Source organism: Hypomesus nipponensis, chromosome 28 (genome assembly GCF_054491055.1).
Source record: "Hypomesus nipponensis isolate SF chromosome 28, ASM5449105v1, whole genome shotgun sequence".
Lineage (NCBI taxonomy): Eukaryota > Metazoa > Chordata > Actinopteri > Osmeriformes > Osmeridae > Hypomesus > Hypomesus nipponensis.
Genome location: NC_140388.1, coordinates 4,926,856 through 4,944,564, shown reverse-complemented (window position 1 = coordinate 4,944,564; position 17,709 = coordinate 4,926,856). Strand labels below are relative to the sequence as shown.

The window sequence follows — 17,709 nt, the reverse complement described above, 5'->3', positions numbered from 1 at the left end:
TTTCGCGATATGACTCAATGGCTGCTGGACATTGCAGATTCAGTCGCTAATAGCCTACTAATAATAAGACTGGTATCACCAGTCCTGTTTTAACTGAATGCCGATGGTATTTAGTATCTCTTACAATGTACTACAAATTAAAATATTGTTTGTTTCACATGCAAATCATCAGTGTGCTTATCACTGCCTGAAAACTTGCAGCATGCGAACTTACGTAGAAGCATGAGTGGGGAACGTTGCTACAGAGAAATGTTGTTGTCTTGGCCGGAGAATCTGTTTCCCAGATTCGTTAAGAAGCGCTCTTAGCGTTAAGAGCTTCTTAATGAATCTGGGAAACCCGGCCAATGTCATTCGATTTGGATGTGGTTCGTATAATAGGCATATTCATTTGTCAACCCAGCGTGTTAGCATGAGCAAAGTAGGGCTAGACCAACTTACGTTTTTCAGGTGGTAGGCTACATCATTTGCGACGTAGGACTAGGAAAAATAAACCGTTGTTGGCAGAGTTTGCATTCAACGTTTTTCGAGTCACCCGGTAGGCTACTTTGTAAATGTAAATGTACTTTAATGAAATGCTGCCATACCACAGATTTCTTTGCCATTTTGACTAATAACACCGACAAAGTAGGCTATGGCAGAGTTTGTAGTTCTGCAGCCAATTGTGCTCGTGCCGTGTGCAAAAACACAGAACCAAAACAAAGTGCAGATTAACGAAAGGGAAAACAGTAACCTTTTCTTTTAAATTTTATATTTTTTGAGTTGGTTTATTTGTCTTAAATAATATTATTTACAATTTCTGTTGAACATTTCGTTAATTCAGCAATGATGACATAAGCGGGAATCAGATCTCACACTGCCGAATCATATGGCAGCTCGATGGAAAAAATCTTAGTCGACCAAGAGCATATTGACCAGAAAATCGACTAAGTGGGGACAGCCCTAGCCAGTAGCAATCGACAAACTTGTTATGGGTCTCCATAACAGTCCCTCTTAACGATATGTTTAAGGGAAATCCAAACTCCGAGGACCACATACATCTAATCAAGGTGGAAAAAAAACTATCCTTTCAGAGACTCAAGAATACCAGCATATCACAGAGTAAACAAACTGAATTTAGGCTACAATGTTGGATGTTTGAACCCGTAATATTATTTATTGAAATGTATTTTGAGAACATATTCACGCTGAGTACACTCGTTAGTTTAAAAAGTAAATGAAAAAGAAACTGTATTAACATTTAAAAAACATTCAGTAAACAATATTTGAATAAATCCCCTTCCCAAAGTTCGAAATACAGCTATGTGAAATGACGTTGAAGTTATTGACAGCTGTGTGTGTCTGTGTGTGTGTGTGTGTATGTGTGTGTGTAGGACCACTGGGTCACCAACGAACACACAGCATGTCTTCTATCATCCTGTATAAAACATCTTTATTTTTCCTTATTTAGGCAGTAAGACACTATTTAGTTCATCACATTCAGTGGAACTGAGATCAAAGACAGGATTGTTGTTTGTCAACAATGAAAACTGTGGTAGAAATTAACATTCAACACACACCAATATTTACTAAGACTATGGGATATCAATTACAACTGTACAGTTCAATCTTCAATGACATCTCTGTGAGCACAGTGTGTGAGGGTGTGTGTGGGCTATTCTACCTGACAGAGGGACACTGAGGAGTCTTCATAAACCCTGAACCCAGGATAAAAGGGCTCAGTGAATGTACTGTGGAATGTGTGCAGGTGGGTCAGTGTGTCAGAGGAGACTGTGTAGAAGGACAGAGTGCCGGCCGGCCAGTCCAGATACACTCCTACTCTGTGGGAGCTGGAGGGGGGGGCAGGTATGGCAGTGCTCTTCTTATTGTGCCTGGCAGAGTAAATGTCATCACGACAGTACAGACTCCAGGACTTGTTATTGTATCCAAGTATACAGTCATCATCCTCTCCTCTCCTGCTGATTCCTTTATATGTCACTGCTATGGAAACCCATCCTCCACTCCACTCTGCCTCCCAGTAACAGCACCCAGACAGACCCTCTCTACACAGCACCTGTGGCCAGTAGTCAAATCTCTTAGAATGGTGATCAGGATCAGAATATGGCTGCTGCTCTCCTCTCCTCCATGTCACATTTCTGTTCTTCTTAGACAGAGAGAGGCAACTCCATGCTGTGTTTGGGTCCAGTGTGAGCTCACAGGCATCTGATGGGGGAGACCAAGACACAATATATTACTAATCATCATCATTCACATTAGAATGTCTTTCTCTTCCTGCCCTCCCCCTTTCATTCTCTCCCCCCTCTTCCTGCCCTCCCCCTTTCATTCTCTCCCCCCCCCCCACACCTCCCCTATCTACTCCTGTACTACGGTACTTAGGAGTGATTTGCTAGACATGATGTGAGTTTCCTCCAGGAACACAATGACTCTTATTGAGGGACTTGTTAATGTGTTGTTACTGTGAATTCTATTATTGTTGCTTTTCTACAGGTACACTCTTGCACTTTTGAGGTTCATGTTGTTTAATTGTAACTTGTTTAACTACCTGCTCTTATGGTTCTTCCCATTGGCACATATTTGCTTTTCACAATGTATGCTTCATGTTTTATCTACCCACAATGTTTTTGGTGCTATCTCTTTTATGAGCATTGACCTGTGCTCTTTTGTAAAGCTCTTTTGGTAGTCACTTTTCACATCTTGCTCTCAACGAAGGCAGTCGCATTTTCTTTCCCTCTCCTCCCCCTGACCTTCCCTGCTTGCTTCCCTGCTTGGCTTTACGGAGAAATGCTCGAAAGTTTCAGTAATTTGGATAGTTTTCGATGATATAATTCAAAATCAAGTGAATTAACTACAGCCACAAATAGGAACAACCTGAGTGACTGAAGCCCAAGGAGAACAGAATTATTTTGGGCTGCTCTCCCAGACGGACCACAGGCAAGCAAGGTAAAGCGTGTTCCCTGTAGAACTATGGCTTACAACAACTACAAACAACTTACTCAGAGGATAGTCGAACTGGAGTTAAGAGTCAGAACCCTCTTAGATATCAGAGAGACCGAAGACTTTATAGATTCCATGCTACCTAGCCCGGAGGCTAAGCTACCAGCTAATGAGCCACCCTTGGAACCAGCTTTCTCTCCACTGGCCGATGGACCAGATGAGTCATGGCCTGCTCTCGGCGCTAAACCAAAGAGGCCTAGCGCTGCTTCTATCGTCATCGGAGATGGGACTGGCGCCAAGGACAAAAAACTCTCCTCCTGTCCCACTCAGAAACAGATTTGAACCACTGGGAACTTTCTCTCCCTTGAGTGTGGAATCCAAGGCGAAGAGGCACAGGAGTGCTAGCCAAGCAGCTAACCAACATGAAGAGCCCGGATTGCCGACACTCCATGATGGTAGCTACTACACACATGCAAATCCAACATCCCTTACAAAAAAGAAGTATATTAAAGTATACTATAAGTATACTAAAATATGGATAGTACACTTTAAGTTCACTTTTGATATACTTTTAAGAAGTATACTAAGAAAATAGTTCACTTTTAATATACTTTTACGTATGCTTTGAAAACAGTTCACTTTTGATATACTTTTAAAGAGTATGCTTAGAAAATAGTTCACTTTTGATGTACTTTTAAGTATGCTTTGAAAATAGTTCACTTTTGATGTACTTTTAAGTATGCTTTGAAAACAGTTCACTTTTGATATACCTTTAAGAAGTATGCTTAGAAACAGAAAATGTTATACATTTCTTCTAGAGTAAGATGTAGGTTTTCTATTATTATACAGCAAAAGCTGTCAAAATAATTTAAAAGTACATTACAGGTTACATTTTTTAAATCCATCTCATTCTAATTATTCATGTCTATGAAAATCTATTATGCATTGCACATTGAATCTTTTTTTGTTACTGAAGCTGTAACCTTAATTACTGCCAAAACATTCTGAAGCCCCTATACTCTTATACTAATAATTATCAATTGGAGTATTAATGGGAAAAAAACTAAAAAGATACTTGACAATTTGAAGGTTATACTGCCAAACTGACTGAAGAATGAAATAACGATGTGAAATAATGAATACAATGTGGCTCATTGGCTAGTCAATTCCCATGATGCAAGGCAGTATATAGTGGAAAAAATTGCTGATAAGTTTGCCGTTTGTTCGAAATACAAATGTAACTTCATAAATTTCGTTTTTTAAATGTGTCTGCTTAGAATGTAGTGTTTTGTTGCGTGGTAATTGTCATTGTTGTGCTGGTTTACCATTGTAACCATGAGTTAAATGACTGTTACGTTTCATGAGAAGAGCTGGATTCGTCAAATGCTGATGCCTTTGCAGTAAGTAGCTTCTTTCAGAATCTGCAGTGTGAATTTGTGAGGGCCCCCATTCTCGCCATGTGACGCAAGATCTGAGGCGTCTGAGGGGCCCCTAAACATTTTAATTTATTAGTAAGTCATAGTAAAATTCAATTATTAAATGTACTTCTTGAAGTACTTACATTAACTGAAAGTGCACTTGAAAGTATTGCAAAGTATACTTTGAGGCTCTTTAGGAAGTATACTTCATGAACTGAAAGTGCACTACACAGGCTACTTTACAGTATTCAAAAGTAAACCTTGAAATACACTACAAGTGTACTTTAAAGTGTACTAAATGACCTAAAAAGTGGGCCAATTCAGTTTACTTAGTACAAAAATAGTATATAAATAAGTACACTGCTAGTATACTTTCAGTAACATGATAATAGTATACTTTTTATACTAAGTATACTTACAACATAAACTTGAAGTATACTTCTTGTTTGTAAGGGATATCATCGTCTGCTACAAGCGGGAGTCCCCCATTTTACTCCAAGCCCCTCTCGGGGCGCTGTTCGACCCCCTATCAAGTCTAATCAAACAACAATATCACAGGATTATAAAGATCCAAGGTATGCTAAGACTATCCACAGCCCATCAGCTCTTAGAGGAGCTAACGCTGCTAGCACTATAGAATCTATTGCTAGCACTGACACAGTGGCTAACCTTGGTCTAGCACAAAGACCTATCATTGCTAAACCAAATAAGATAAGAACTGGCTACGCAGCTACAAATAAGGCAAACGTTAGAAATCCAAATACAGCACCACATATGGCCACTATCTTGATTGGAGATGCCATGACAGCACATGTTAAACTGGCAAAGATATAAAATATTTGTCTTAGCAACACATCTGTCGATGAACTGTCGCCAGAGGTACTAACAATCCTCAACAATAAACCAAAGAACCCTAAGATTATCATCCACACTGGCTCGTTTGATATCCTACACAAGAAAACTGGCACTGAGATACTTAAAAAACATTTCACCCAGCTACTGAACACACTCAACATATATCAAGATGTATTCATCAGTGGACCAATTGCATGCTTTCGAAGAGGAAAAGAAGCCTTCAGTCGACTACTATCTTTCAACACATGGTTGACATCTGTCTGTCTGGCACACAAACTGAGAATTATCGATAATTTCAATGTGTTCTGGAACTGTGCAGTTTTCAAGCTGACGGACTCCACCCAAACCGTAGAGGATCTCAAGTACTAACAGCAAACATCAGTCACGTGCTCCTGACCACAAATCAAGTTGCTCCCCCTATTCCTGTTGTGTCTAAGCTGACTGACACATCCCAAACAACCTCCCATGGAACAGAACAGAACATTCATACAGCCTCCTGCAAGGACATGGGCCTTGCACAGATCTGCACCCCCCGGATGAATTCCCTTGTGATGGAACAGCTCAGTGACATAGACTTTCCCAATGAAAAGCTACGCTAGGACAGCCACCATGCTATTTCATTGGACATACCGGTCATCATCACAAACAGAAAATGGCTTGGTAAAATGCATGGTTACAAACCTGAAACTAGTGTTAGAAGTCACACACATATTCTTCAAACAGATTTATCAACCCCTGTTTTATCTGTTAATACCCCACAGATGAAACTGGCCCTTCTAAATGTTAGATCACTAAATAACAAAATATTTCTAGTTAATGATCTGGTCAAAGAAAACAAATTAGACTGCATCTGTTTAACAGAAACCTGGCTAAACAACGACACGGCAGCAGCAACTTTGATAGAAGCATGTCCGCCAGATTACAGCTTCCACCAAGTTTACATTACATTTACATTTATTCATTTAGCAGACGCTTTTATCCAAAGCGACTTCCAAGAGAGAGTTTCTAGGAAATCCAAAAAAGGTGGAGGAGTCGCAGCTATTTTCTCCTCTGAACTATTGTTCAAAATCACTGAGCTAGGTGAATTCACCTCATATGAATATCTTGCTATAAAGCTCAAAACCGAATCAATACTTTTTGTCATTATATATCGGCCACCCAAGCACTCGCCAATATTCATACAAGAATTCTCTGAACTATTATCACTATGTGTCACTAGATATGACAAAGTAGTTTTAAACGGAGACTTAAATATCCAAGTAAATAAAAAAGCCGACCCAAGAACTATTGAGCTCTTAAATCACCTGGGCAGTCTCAATCTAACTCAACACATAACAGACCCAACACATCGGCACGGAAACACACTAGATCTAGTGATAACAACTGGACTAAATATCAATAAAATCTCAATAACGGATCTACCCCTCTCAGACCATCATTGTATACTTTTTAATGTGAAAATTATCCTAACAAAAACCACAAAAGAATTCTTAGTCCAAGAAGATATTTAGACGATACAGCTATGATTACATTTTCTGAACAATTTGCTCTATATGAACCAACTAATCATGATTGCTCTCTGAATGAAATGGTAGAGAACCTCAATGATGCACTATTATCTGTGTTAGACTCTGTTGCACCACTGAAAACCAAAAACCAAAAAGAAGTCCACAAGCAGAACCTCCCCATGGCTGAGAAATAAACATTTTAGTGAAACGAAAAGAAAATGTCGTGCAGCAGAGAGAAAATGGAGGAAAACAAAGATCACTATCCACTACAATATATATAAAGATACACGAACCACCTACAACAAAACCGTCCGTCTAGCAAGAAGAGAATATTTCTACAACATTATTACAGAAAATGCCATAACTCCAGAGTTCTTTTCTCCACCATTGACCAGCTGTCCCCGCCCCCCCGCCATCCTCAGCAGTTAAATGTGAAGAGCTTGCTTTGTTCTTCAAGAACAAAATAACTTTGATCAGAGCTAGTACTAGTAATAGTGGGGTCGAAACTGACATCAGTAGATTCTGCAACATAGCCATGAGCACATTTACCTGTATCACACTTAGTGAACTTTCCAAAATTGTCAGTGTATCCAACTCCACAACCTCAGATATTGGTCCTATACCCACAACATTCTTTAAGCGAGTGTTTGATAGTGTCTCAGGTCCGGTGCTAGAGATTATAAACACATCCCTTAGAACTGGCGTCGTCCCAGATGCCTTCAAAACAGCTGTTGTAAAGCCCCTATTAAAGAAACCCAAATTGGATAACAGTCTACTTGCAAATTACAGACCAATATCAAACCTTCCATTTATTAGTAAAGTACTGGAAAAGATAGTTTCAGTCCAACTAAATTATTTTCTTGAAGAAAATAGCATTCTGGAAGTCTCGCAGTCAGGTTTCAGGAAATATCACAGTACTGAAACTGCTCTCACCAAAATAATTAGCAACCTCAGACTAAACTCTGATGCAAATAAAGTCTCTATCCTTATCCTTTTTGATCTCAGTGCAGCATTTGATACCATTGATCACAACATCCTAATCAAAAGACTGGAAAAGCTTATTGGGTTCACGGATCAACGATGCAACGGCCATCAATTCCATTACCAGCTGCCTGTTGGCAATAAACAAAAAGATGAATGATAACTTTCTTAAATTAAATGAAGACAAAACTGAAGTCCTACTATGTGGCCCCAAATCCAAAAGAGAGATGCTTACTAAGAATCTAGGAAGTTTAACCCCCTGGCTTAAACCAGAGGTGACAAGTCTCGGTGTAATCCTGGACTCAGATTTGAATTTCAACTCCCACATTAATAAAGTGACCAAAATTGCTTTCTTTCACCTGAGGAATATAGCAAAGGTACGACCATTCATAAACCAAAATGATGCAGAGAAGTTAATTCATGCTTTTATATCCAGCCGACTGGACTACTGTAACGCACTTTTCGCTGGTCTTCCCAAAAAAAACACTGAAAGACTACAGCTCATTCAAAATTCTGCAGCTAGATTATTAACCACAACTAAAAGGAGAGAACACATTAGTCCTGTCCTAGCTACTTTACACTGGCTCCTTGTTACCTTCAGAATTGACTTTAAGGTCCTATTCCTCACATACAAAGTTCTACACGGACAAGGACGTAGCTACATTGCTAACTCTCTTATGAACTACACACCAGCTAGAACACTGCGATCATCAAATGCAGGCCTATTAGAGGTCGCCGGAAGCAGCCATAAGAAGATTGGTGATGCTGCCTTTGCCAATTACGCCCCAAAACTATGGAACAAATTACCAATAAATATCAGAGAAGCAAATACGCTAGACATTTTTAAAAGACAGCTTAAAACCTACCTTTTTACCAAAGCATTTAACTAATTGTTTATCTCAGAAGGGCCTTACAACTGGTAGTAGTTATATTATTGTTTTTATAGATTTGCGTTGTATTCCCGCAAAGATTGCGGCTTGTGTTTGACTTGCACTATTGCTTATGTAGTGTGGTTTGCACGGTTAAGATTAGCAATACTTCGTTTATAATAAAGTATAGTAGTTCTTGGGGCACCACCTCTGATTCGTGGAAGGGACAGAGGAAACCTTGTTTAATAAAATAGCACTCGTAATAATCAGTCTAATCTTAAGGAGTGAATTCTATGAAAGTAGAGCCGATCATATAACGTGAGAGAAATGAGCAAGTATTATACACAATGATTTATTTAAGAGAATGTAATTATAGTGAACACATACCAGGTAAGTTATGGGTTAGTTGGGCTAAAGCAGTACAGTAGGCCTAGATTCTAATGCGAGCGCACTACACAATGGTAGCGTAGAGCGCGTGTGAAGGGGGAGGGGGAGAAGTTGAGGAAGAGGTAGAGAGGAAGAGGCTTCTATAGTAACAATGGACGATCAATGGAAACTGACCTAACGATGATTAAGTTAAATCATTTGTAAAATACAATCAAACATCAACAATTCAAACACAACATGCCAATATGTCACAAGTAAAAAATATTGCAAATCGCAGTTACTTTTGTCGGTTTGAAGAACGGAGTCAATGGTTCGTTATGTCCAACGAATATAAAACGGAATCTCTCGTCAAAGTTCCGGGCGCAAAGTGAATGTGCACCTCCAGTTGATCCTACGAACGAGCGGGGGTGATTGTACGTTTGGGGGTTAAATACCCCAAAGAACAAGGGGGTCATCCCTGTGAAGGTGACCTCTCTCATTGGTCAGTTACTTCCACCTGGGCGTTGTCCTGGGACCTGCCCAGAGGTGTGAAGTGGCTGATAGTTTTGAGTTCCATTATCTCAAATGTCCATGGAATGCTCAAACTTCAGAATATAACAATACAACGTTCATAACTGGTTTTGTTAGTATGATACAATTATTTTGATACCAAGATTGACTGATTTAACTATACCTGAAGGGAAGCTATAATCAAACATCAATTAACAACGTTCTAGGTAAATGAGACAAACACATTATAACTAATTAATTGACTACTGTCCTTGAATTAGTGGTCATGAGCCATGTAGTCCTTCAGAAAATGTTTGTAAGTCCACACAAGAAAGTTCCTTCAAGTAATTCCCTTTGTTCTGACAATGTGAGACCATGGTCTCTGTTCCTGACCCCATGCTGGGTCAGGAATTTGAATCTCCTACTCTGGGAGATAAGGACAAAGGGGGACAGACCCTTTCCCCGTCGGGGTAGGGGAAGGTGTGGATGGTACCATGCTTTGTCTGTGGACTCTTTGCTACACTTATGTGTTACATTTTATCCATTTTGTTGAGTTATTGTATTTTGTTATTCTGTAGTTTTTATTATTATTATTATAATTATTTTACTTTGTTTTAGTTTTTTATTTTATTTAATTTTTATTGAGAAACCACAAAGGCTGTGCAAGAGTGCATGTGTTTTGTTATATGTTTGGAAACTGCAAGTGGCAGCTCGGATCTACGACGGATTCGAGAGACCGCAGATAGAGTGCGGCTTGTCTGGGTTGTTATATGTGTGGAAACTACACGAGGCAGCTCGGATCCAAGGTTGGAATGGTTCATTTTGCAGTTCTGGACGGTACTGAACAGTGAGAAACAAAGTTCTTTGCAAGCCCTGGGGGTGGAGTTGGAGGAGAGGGAGGAGGGGAGGGGCGAGAGGAGAGAGAGGAAAGGGGAGAAGGAGATGAAGGGAGGTGAGGGGAGAATAGAGGGGTGGAGGGGAGGGAGGAGGAGAGGGTAGGGGAGTGGAGAGGGAAGGAAGCGAGGAGGGAGGGAACACAAACCAGCTAGGGGAAGGGAGGGGGGGGAAAGGGGAGGGGAAAAGGGAGGGTGGAGAAGAGAGGGGAGGGGAAGGAGGAGAGGGGAGGGTGAAGGGAGGGCACATACATGTGTCCATTTCTGACAGTGTAAAAGTCACTCATGGTATTGTCCCTGTATAACCCTGTGTACTAGAACTAAGTAGCAGTCAATACTCACATTTCCTAAGACCAGGTTTGATCCTGCACTCTCCACCATGATCCACACTGTAGGGAGAAGCAGAGGAATGATGAGGAAATGACACCTCACCTGTTTCTAAGTGACTAAAGTAAACATGTTGTTTCTATGTTTATCATCAGAGATGTATTCCAAAAAGCAGGTTTTACAAACTCTGAGCCTAACCCTGAACAAGTGGTGGAACAATCCTATGGGCACAAAACACACTTAGCAGCAGCTGAAAATGAAATATAAAATCAGTTCAAACAGGTAGGGCATATTTTGCTTAGCCCTACCAGACACATGATTGTTTTAATCATGTTTGACAGGATTAAACCAAGTCAAAATCATTCAGTGGCTGTCTCAACTTGTGAGAATGCTGTTTAACCACATAGATGTTGTCTAACCTAATATCCTGCTCAGTATATGAACATTGGACTTGTAGTGGACTAACAGAAAGAAGGCAGAGGAGGGCACCACCTCTGACAGAGGCAGAAGAGCTGGCTCTGAGCCAGAACGCTGGGCGACCAGTGGCTGAAGGCATCCCTGGAGGGAGCTCATCCAAGCCTATCACCCCCAACGATACAAGTGCCCACATAACATGTTAGTGTGTTTGTGGAGATTTCACTTGGGGGGGTTCATTTTTCCCAAAGGTCATTGATGATGTTACCTTCCTTGTTGAGCCTTCTGCCACAACAGAACCTCTTGCAGTTTAAGTTCTCAATATTGCAAAGAATGTGTACAGTACAGTAGAACAGAATGCTCTTCATCACAGAATGATACAGATATGTTGTCTGCTGCCACAGAGAGGGATTCAGAAAGACCTACAGAGGTATACATCTTACTGTATGGTGGCTACTGAGCTACACTGTTCTCTCCCCATGTACATTGTTTTGAGGTTCTTGTGAGGAAATATGGGCTTGACATAGCCTGAGTGCCAGCCGATATTAGCCACAACATTTTTGATCGGGAAGTTCGGTCTGGGGTTGCTCGGTTGGGGGAAAACTTTGAGCTGTTCATACCAATCAAATTGTCAGGACAGGCTTTATACGATGATGGACGGATGATCAACAGTAACGTAATCAACCACGTCACCAAAGAGCGCTTGGGTTGAATTTGAAACAAACATGGATGCCGCTGGAGAGCTGAGATGTGTACATTTTGCCATTGAGTCTGTTTTACAAGACATCGACAGCGCATTCATTTTGAAAGAGGAACAGACAAATGCAATCCAGGCATTTGTTGATCGAAAATATGTTTTTGCCGTCCATCCTACAGGATTCGTCACATACTACGTTGCTCTGATTGGTTGTAGGTCTATTCAATTGAGCAAAGAGGCATTTTTTGGGGGGTTTGGTTGAAACACGCCCCATACTCACAGCCCAACGGAGCGGTATCAGACTCATATTCTGACTACAATTATGAGTATGACGTCAGGCTCGGTTTGACATGTAAATTGACGTGATGAGAAAAAAGAATGAATGGTAAAACAACTGGCACATTGTTCTCCTTTATAACAGAGCATGACTGGGCATTACAAGGAAGAGCAGGGGATTGACTGGGCATTACAAGGAAGAGCAGGGTTTCCCGCAAACAAAGTGTAAATTACGGTGGTAGGGTTTGCCGTCAGACCGGAGGGGGGGGGGGGGGGCGGGGGGGTTGTGCTAGTTTGTGAAATAGAGTCTTGCCTAATGTGTTCTGGGGGGGGGGGGGGGTCATTTGTACGATAGACTAATCCATTCTGCAGAAAAGGGACGGTTTGGAATGAAAGGGAGCAAACAGGACAGAGTAACACAGCATTAATATATTATTTTTTTTGGGGGGGGGGAACGTAGTTTAGGCGGCCTTTACCGGAAAGTGCTGCGGGAAACCCTGAGGAGGGTCCATCAACCTCCACAGCACAGATTAAAAGGGACATGTTCAGTAAATACCAGGTTAGCTCTGCATGGAAAGATGAAGATTACGTTTAATTGGTTGTGTAACGTTGGATAGAACGGCGGACCAGGGTGAATCTAGGTTCCCACTTTTGGGGGGGCTAAGCCCCTAGATAAAACGTATTATTTTTCCTGTGACCCAGCAAAACTAGGGGGGTCTGGGGGCAGTTTCCCCCAGAAGAAATGTTTTAAAATATCCTTTTAAATAGTGTCCTCTAGTGCAGTTGTTTTCAAACTATGGTACTATGGTGCCCCCTTCTAGTGGTACGCGGAGGAATATCAGAAATATTTAAATACCTTAACTATGAGATTAGATTAGATTCAACTTTATTGTCATTGCACAGAGTACAGTACTGAGGCAACGAAATGCAGTTTAGCATCAAACCAGAAGTGGAAAAACAGCAAGAAGTGCAGAGCATGGCATGTGTAAAGTGCAATGACTGAACAAATAGACACAAATAGACAGTAAATACAGTAAAATACTAACTGCCATTGGGCCAAGAATAGCAGCAATGAATAAGAGGTGTAAATAAGTATGGAAAGTGCAGGTGCAATAGTGGTATAAGTGCAATGTTCAGTGCTGCACGAGTGCGTGATGACAGTCAAGCCAGGGTGGAGGGGGGAAGTACAGTCACTGGTGGAGGTGGGGTTCTATCCCCGTGGAGTTCAATAGAGTGACAGCCGTAGGAATGAAGCTGTTCCTGAACCTGCTGGTCTGGAACGTAGGACCCTGTAGCGCCTCCCAGAGGGGAGGAGGTTAAACAGTCTGTGGCTGGGGTGAGAGCTGTCCATTTCGATGCTGTGTTCCCTCCGCAGACATCTCTTGCTCTGGACAGCCTCAATGGTGGGGAGTGAGGAACCGCTGATGCGTTGGGCAGTTTTCACCACCCTCTGCAGTGATTTGCGGTCCGCGACAGAGCAGCTGCCATACCACACTGAGATGCAGTTCGTAAGGATGCTCTCTATGGTACAGCGGTAGAAGTTATCTAAGATCTGAGGAGACAGATGGGCCCTCTTCAGTCTCCTCAGAAAGAAGAGACGCTGGTGTGCTTTTTTTTTTTACCAGGGATGAGGTGTTGAGGGTCCAAGAGAGGTCCTTGGAGATGTGGACACCCAGGAATTTGAATCTGGCAACACGCTCAACCTCCATCGCATTGATATGGATGGGGATGTGTGTGCCAGCTTTCTTCCTGAAGTCCACAATCAGCTCTTTGGTTTTTATGGTGTTGAGAGCCAAGTTGTTGTCGGCGCACCACACCGCCAGGTGCTGGACCTCCTCTCTGTAGGCCGACTCATCGTTGCCGCTGATGAGGCCAATCACCGTTGTGTCGTCTGCAAACTTAACAATGGTGTTAGAACCATGTACAGGTGTGCAGTCGAAGGTGAAGTGGGAGTAGAGGACTTAGCACACAGCCCTGTGGCACGCCGGTGTTCAGGATGAGGGTTGAGGAGGTGTGGTTCTCTACCCTAACAGACTGGGGTCTGTTGGATAGGAAGTCTAGTAACCAATTACAGAGGGAAGTGTTGATACCCAGGTCACTGAGTTTCGTGATCAGTTTGGAGGGGATGAGTGTGTTGAAGGCTGAACTGAAGTCTACGAAAAGCATCCTCACATAGCTGTTTTTGTTGTCCAGGTGAGAAAGGGCGGAGTGTAATACCGTGGAGATGGCATCCTCCGTACTTCTATTCTTGCGGTAGGCGAATTGGAAGGGGTCCAGTGTGGGTGGTAAGCAGGTTTTTAAGTGAGCCAGTACCAACCTCTCGAAGCACTTCATGATGGTGGGAGTCAGTGCAACAGGGCGGAAGTCGTTTAGGCTCACTGCAGTGGAGTGTTTTGGCACCGGCACGATGGAGGTGGTTTTAAAGCATGTGGGGACAGCAGCTTGGGCCAGTGACAGGTTGAATATGTCAGTCAGGACCTCAGCTAGCTTCCCAGCACAGGCCCTGAGCACACGTCCGGGGATGCCATCAGGGCCAGCAGCCTTACGTGCATTAATCCTGCTCAGTGCGGCACACACGTCGATGGAGGAGCGTGTTAGGGGCTGGTTGTCTGAGGTGAGCACAGCCTTGATGGCAGCCTCCTGGTTGTCCCTGTCGAAGCGTGCAGAAAAGTTGTAAAGCTCGTCAGGGAAAGAGGCATCACTGTTTTGGGGGGGTGGTGTTGGTGGGTTTGTAGTCTGTTATGGCCTGGATGCCTTGCCACATGCGTCGGGGGTCGGAGTTGTTCTTGAAGTGCTCCTCAATCCTTAGCTTGTGGCAGTGCTTGGCCTGCTTGATGCCCCTCTTCAGGTCAGCCCTGGATGAACTGTAGGCCTGAGCATCCCCTGATCTGAAAGCGGTGTCTCGTGCTTTCAGCAGTATGCGGACCTCTTTGTTCATCCATGGCTTCCGGTTGGGGAAGGTAGTGATTCGTTTAAGTGTGGTGACACTGACGATGTTGGTGTTAATGAAGTCCAGAACGGAAGAGGCATAGGAATCAATGTCCGTGTGGGAGTCCTGAGTGACAAACACACTCCAGTCCATGTGTTTGAACCGAAGCTGTAGTGCAGAGTCTGCTCCCTCTGGCCACACTTTAACTGTCCTCACTGTGGGTTTCACACGTTTGATGAGTGGTGTACATTAGGGAGAAGGAACAAAGAGAGGTGGTCAGACTGTCTAGGTGGGGGAGGGGGACTGCTTTGTAGGCATCAGCCATGTTGGTATAGACCTTGTCCAAAGTCTTGTCTCCTCGTGGGGCAGAAGACATGTTGGTGGAATTTGGGGAGTACAGTCTTCAGGTTGGAGTGGTTAAAGTCACCCGCAACAATAAAGGCTGCCTCCGGATGTAAAGTCTGTTGCTTGCTAATGGCAGTATGCAGTTCTTTCAGTGCCAACTTAGCATTAGCATCTGGAGGGATACAAGCTGCAATCAAGACAGTAGATGTAAACTCTCTGGGCAGATAGAACAATCTACACCTAACCATGAGATACTCAAGGTTAGCAGAGCAGTGACTCTCGATGATAGCAGTGTCCGTACACCAAGCTTTGTTTACATAGATGCATAGTCCACCGCCTCTGGTCTTACCGGAGTCTTCTGCTGTTCTATCTGCCCGGAGGATGTAGCACCCCGTTAGTTTGATGGCGCTATCGGGAACGCCGCTGTTGAGCCAAGTTTCCGTGAAAATCCTGACGTTGCAGTCTATAATCCATTTATGAGTGGTGATCCGCAGCCACAGTTCATTCATTTTATTCGCCAGAGACCGAACATTGGCGAGGAAGATGCTGGGTAGGGAAAGCCGGTGAGGAGTTAAGTTTAGCATATCATTGAAATGTGATTTTAAAAAGGTGTGCTTTCCCTATAATATTTTTGTTTCGAAACAAAAATAAATGTTGGGTAGTGGCGCATGCAAACATCCACGATAGTTGCTGCGCAAACTGTGTAGCTCAATAGGGCAGGGCTCCAGACTGCGACCAAATGGTTGCATTTTGCGACCAGTTTTGAGACAGTGCAAGCATTGTTTACAAGCACTCACGCATGTGCGACCTACAAATTTGGAATGTATTGGGTGTGCACAACGTCAGCACACGGTAGCAATGACGCATAGATAAGACGTCCTTGTACAGCGATATCAGCGAGCCCTCAGCATTAGTAGCTTACCGTAGCTAATAGTCTTGGAAAGTTTAGGCAATTTTTCACTAGGTACCTATAAACCTAGCTTAAAGTAGAGGAAAGTTTAGGCTACTTTTCGCTAGGTTCCTACGAACATGTCTTTCGTAATCTGCCAAACTAGTGGGTTTCCCTCCATTCTTTTGGTGAGCAGTCTCACGGGCCCTTCTCATGGAGCCGAGCAGCTAAATACTTATTTAGCATTAGCGTTGTTAGCTACTGTATCCCTGCCTGTGTTTGCGCTGTTGCGCTGTTATACTCAGCAAGTATTGTGTTGTGGTGTAGGAGGACTGTCGAAAAGCGCCGCATCATACATTTAAGTCATTTAGCTAAGACTTGGATGTACAGTACGTAATGTCACATTAAATAATTTATTTAAAAGTTTCTGTGAGATATTTGCGTCGCTGTATATCAGTTGTAAAAATGTCAGTAAAAAAACCCCAGATATTGTACCCTCTCTACATTAATAATTGCATTGCAGGTCGATATAAGGTGTACCCGTAAATGTTCTGCTTGCGCTCCCAAAAATTCAGTCAGCGGCTACTGTGCTCCTAGTAAAAAAAGTGTGTCTGGAGCCCAAAAAGGTATACGCTACTGTATATTAACGTTGGTCATAATGGTGGTACTTGGAGAGTCAGATATTTTCTGAGGCGGTACGGGGTCTAAAAAGTTTGAGAACCACTGCTTCAGTGGGTTTTAGGAAGAGAAATTAACAAATTTAGATTTAAAATATGATGTATATTTATTTTGTATTATTATTATTTATTTATTTTGGGGGGGGGGGGGGGGGCTAGTTAATGTTTTGGGGGGGCTCCAGCTCTCCCAAAATAGGGCTAGATATGCCCATGCGGTGGACCGGTCACTGTATCAGCTCACAGCAGGCACATACTACTGTGCAATTAGCCAGCATTTTAGAGAAATGAAAACGTTTATTTACGAAGGCCCACAAAGACAATATTTTTTTTACAGAAAACGTAGCTAGCTACCTTCGGAGATGAAAAATGAAGCCACACGCCCTTTGCCCCTCCACAACTTCACCCTCTCGTCCAAATATGGTCACTTCTGGCTCCCAAAACACAAGATGGCGACCAGGAAGTGCAAAAATCGAGGCAATACGTCCAGTGAATTATGTACAAGTAGTCAGATGGCTGAGTGGTTAGGGAGTCGGGCTATTAATAAGAAGGTTTCCGGTTCAATTGCCGGCCGTTCAATTATCAGTAATACATAAAAAATTGGGAAAATGTGAATAATTGCTTTGCAGGTCAATTTAAGGTGTAGTCCTCTACATGTTCTGCCTGTGCCCTGTTCAGTTAGGGGCTACAGTGCTCCTAGTAAAACAAGTTAGTCTGGAGCCCTGGATGAGGAAAGGACACCCCATGTCTGATAGTTGCTTCAGGCTCGGCATGGGGGAGGAGAGAGGGAGAAATTCATGGTTTGTTAAACAAAAGCTGCCAGCAAG

At 42.7% G+C, this 17,709-nt stretch overlaps 1 protein-coding gene across 1 annotated transcript in view; it reads right to left on the bottom strand.

Moving 5' to 3' along the window:
• Positions 1 to 1,126: 1,126 nt before the first annotated feature.
• LOC146219599 (NACHT, LRR and PYD domains-containing protein 3-like) overlaps positions 1,127 to 17,709 on the bottom strand; it is a 29,259-nt gene continuing 12,676 nt past the window's right edge. The window contains exons 7-8 of the mRNA XM_084694709.1: positions 10,674 to 10,720; positions 1,127 to 2,199 (exon numbers count right to left, since the gene is read on the bottom strand). Of these exons, the coding sequence (XP_084550835.1) occupies positions 1,652 to 2,199; positions 10,674 to 10,720 (595 nt within the window). The 3' untranslated portion in view covers positions 1,127 to 1,651. The remainder of the gene's footprint in view (positions 2,200 to 10,673; positions 10,721 to 17,709) is intronic.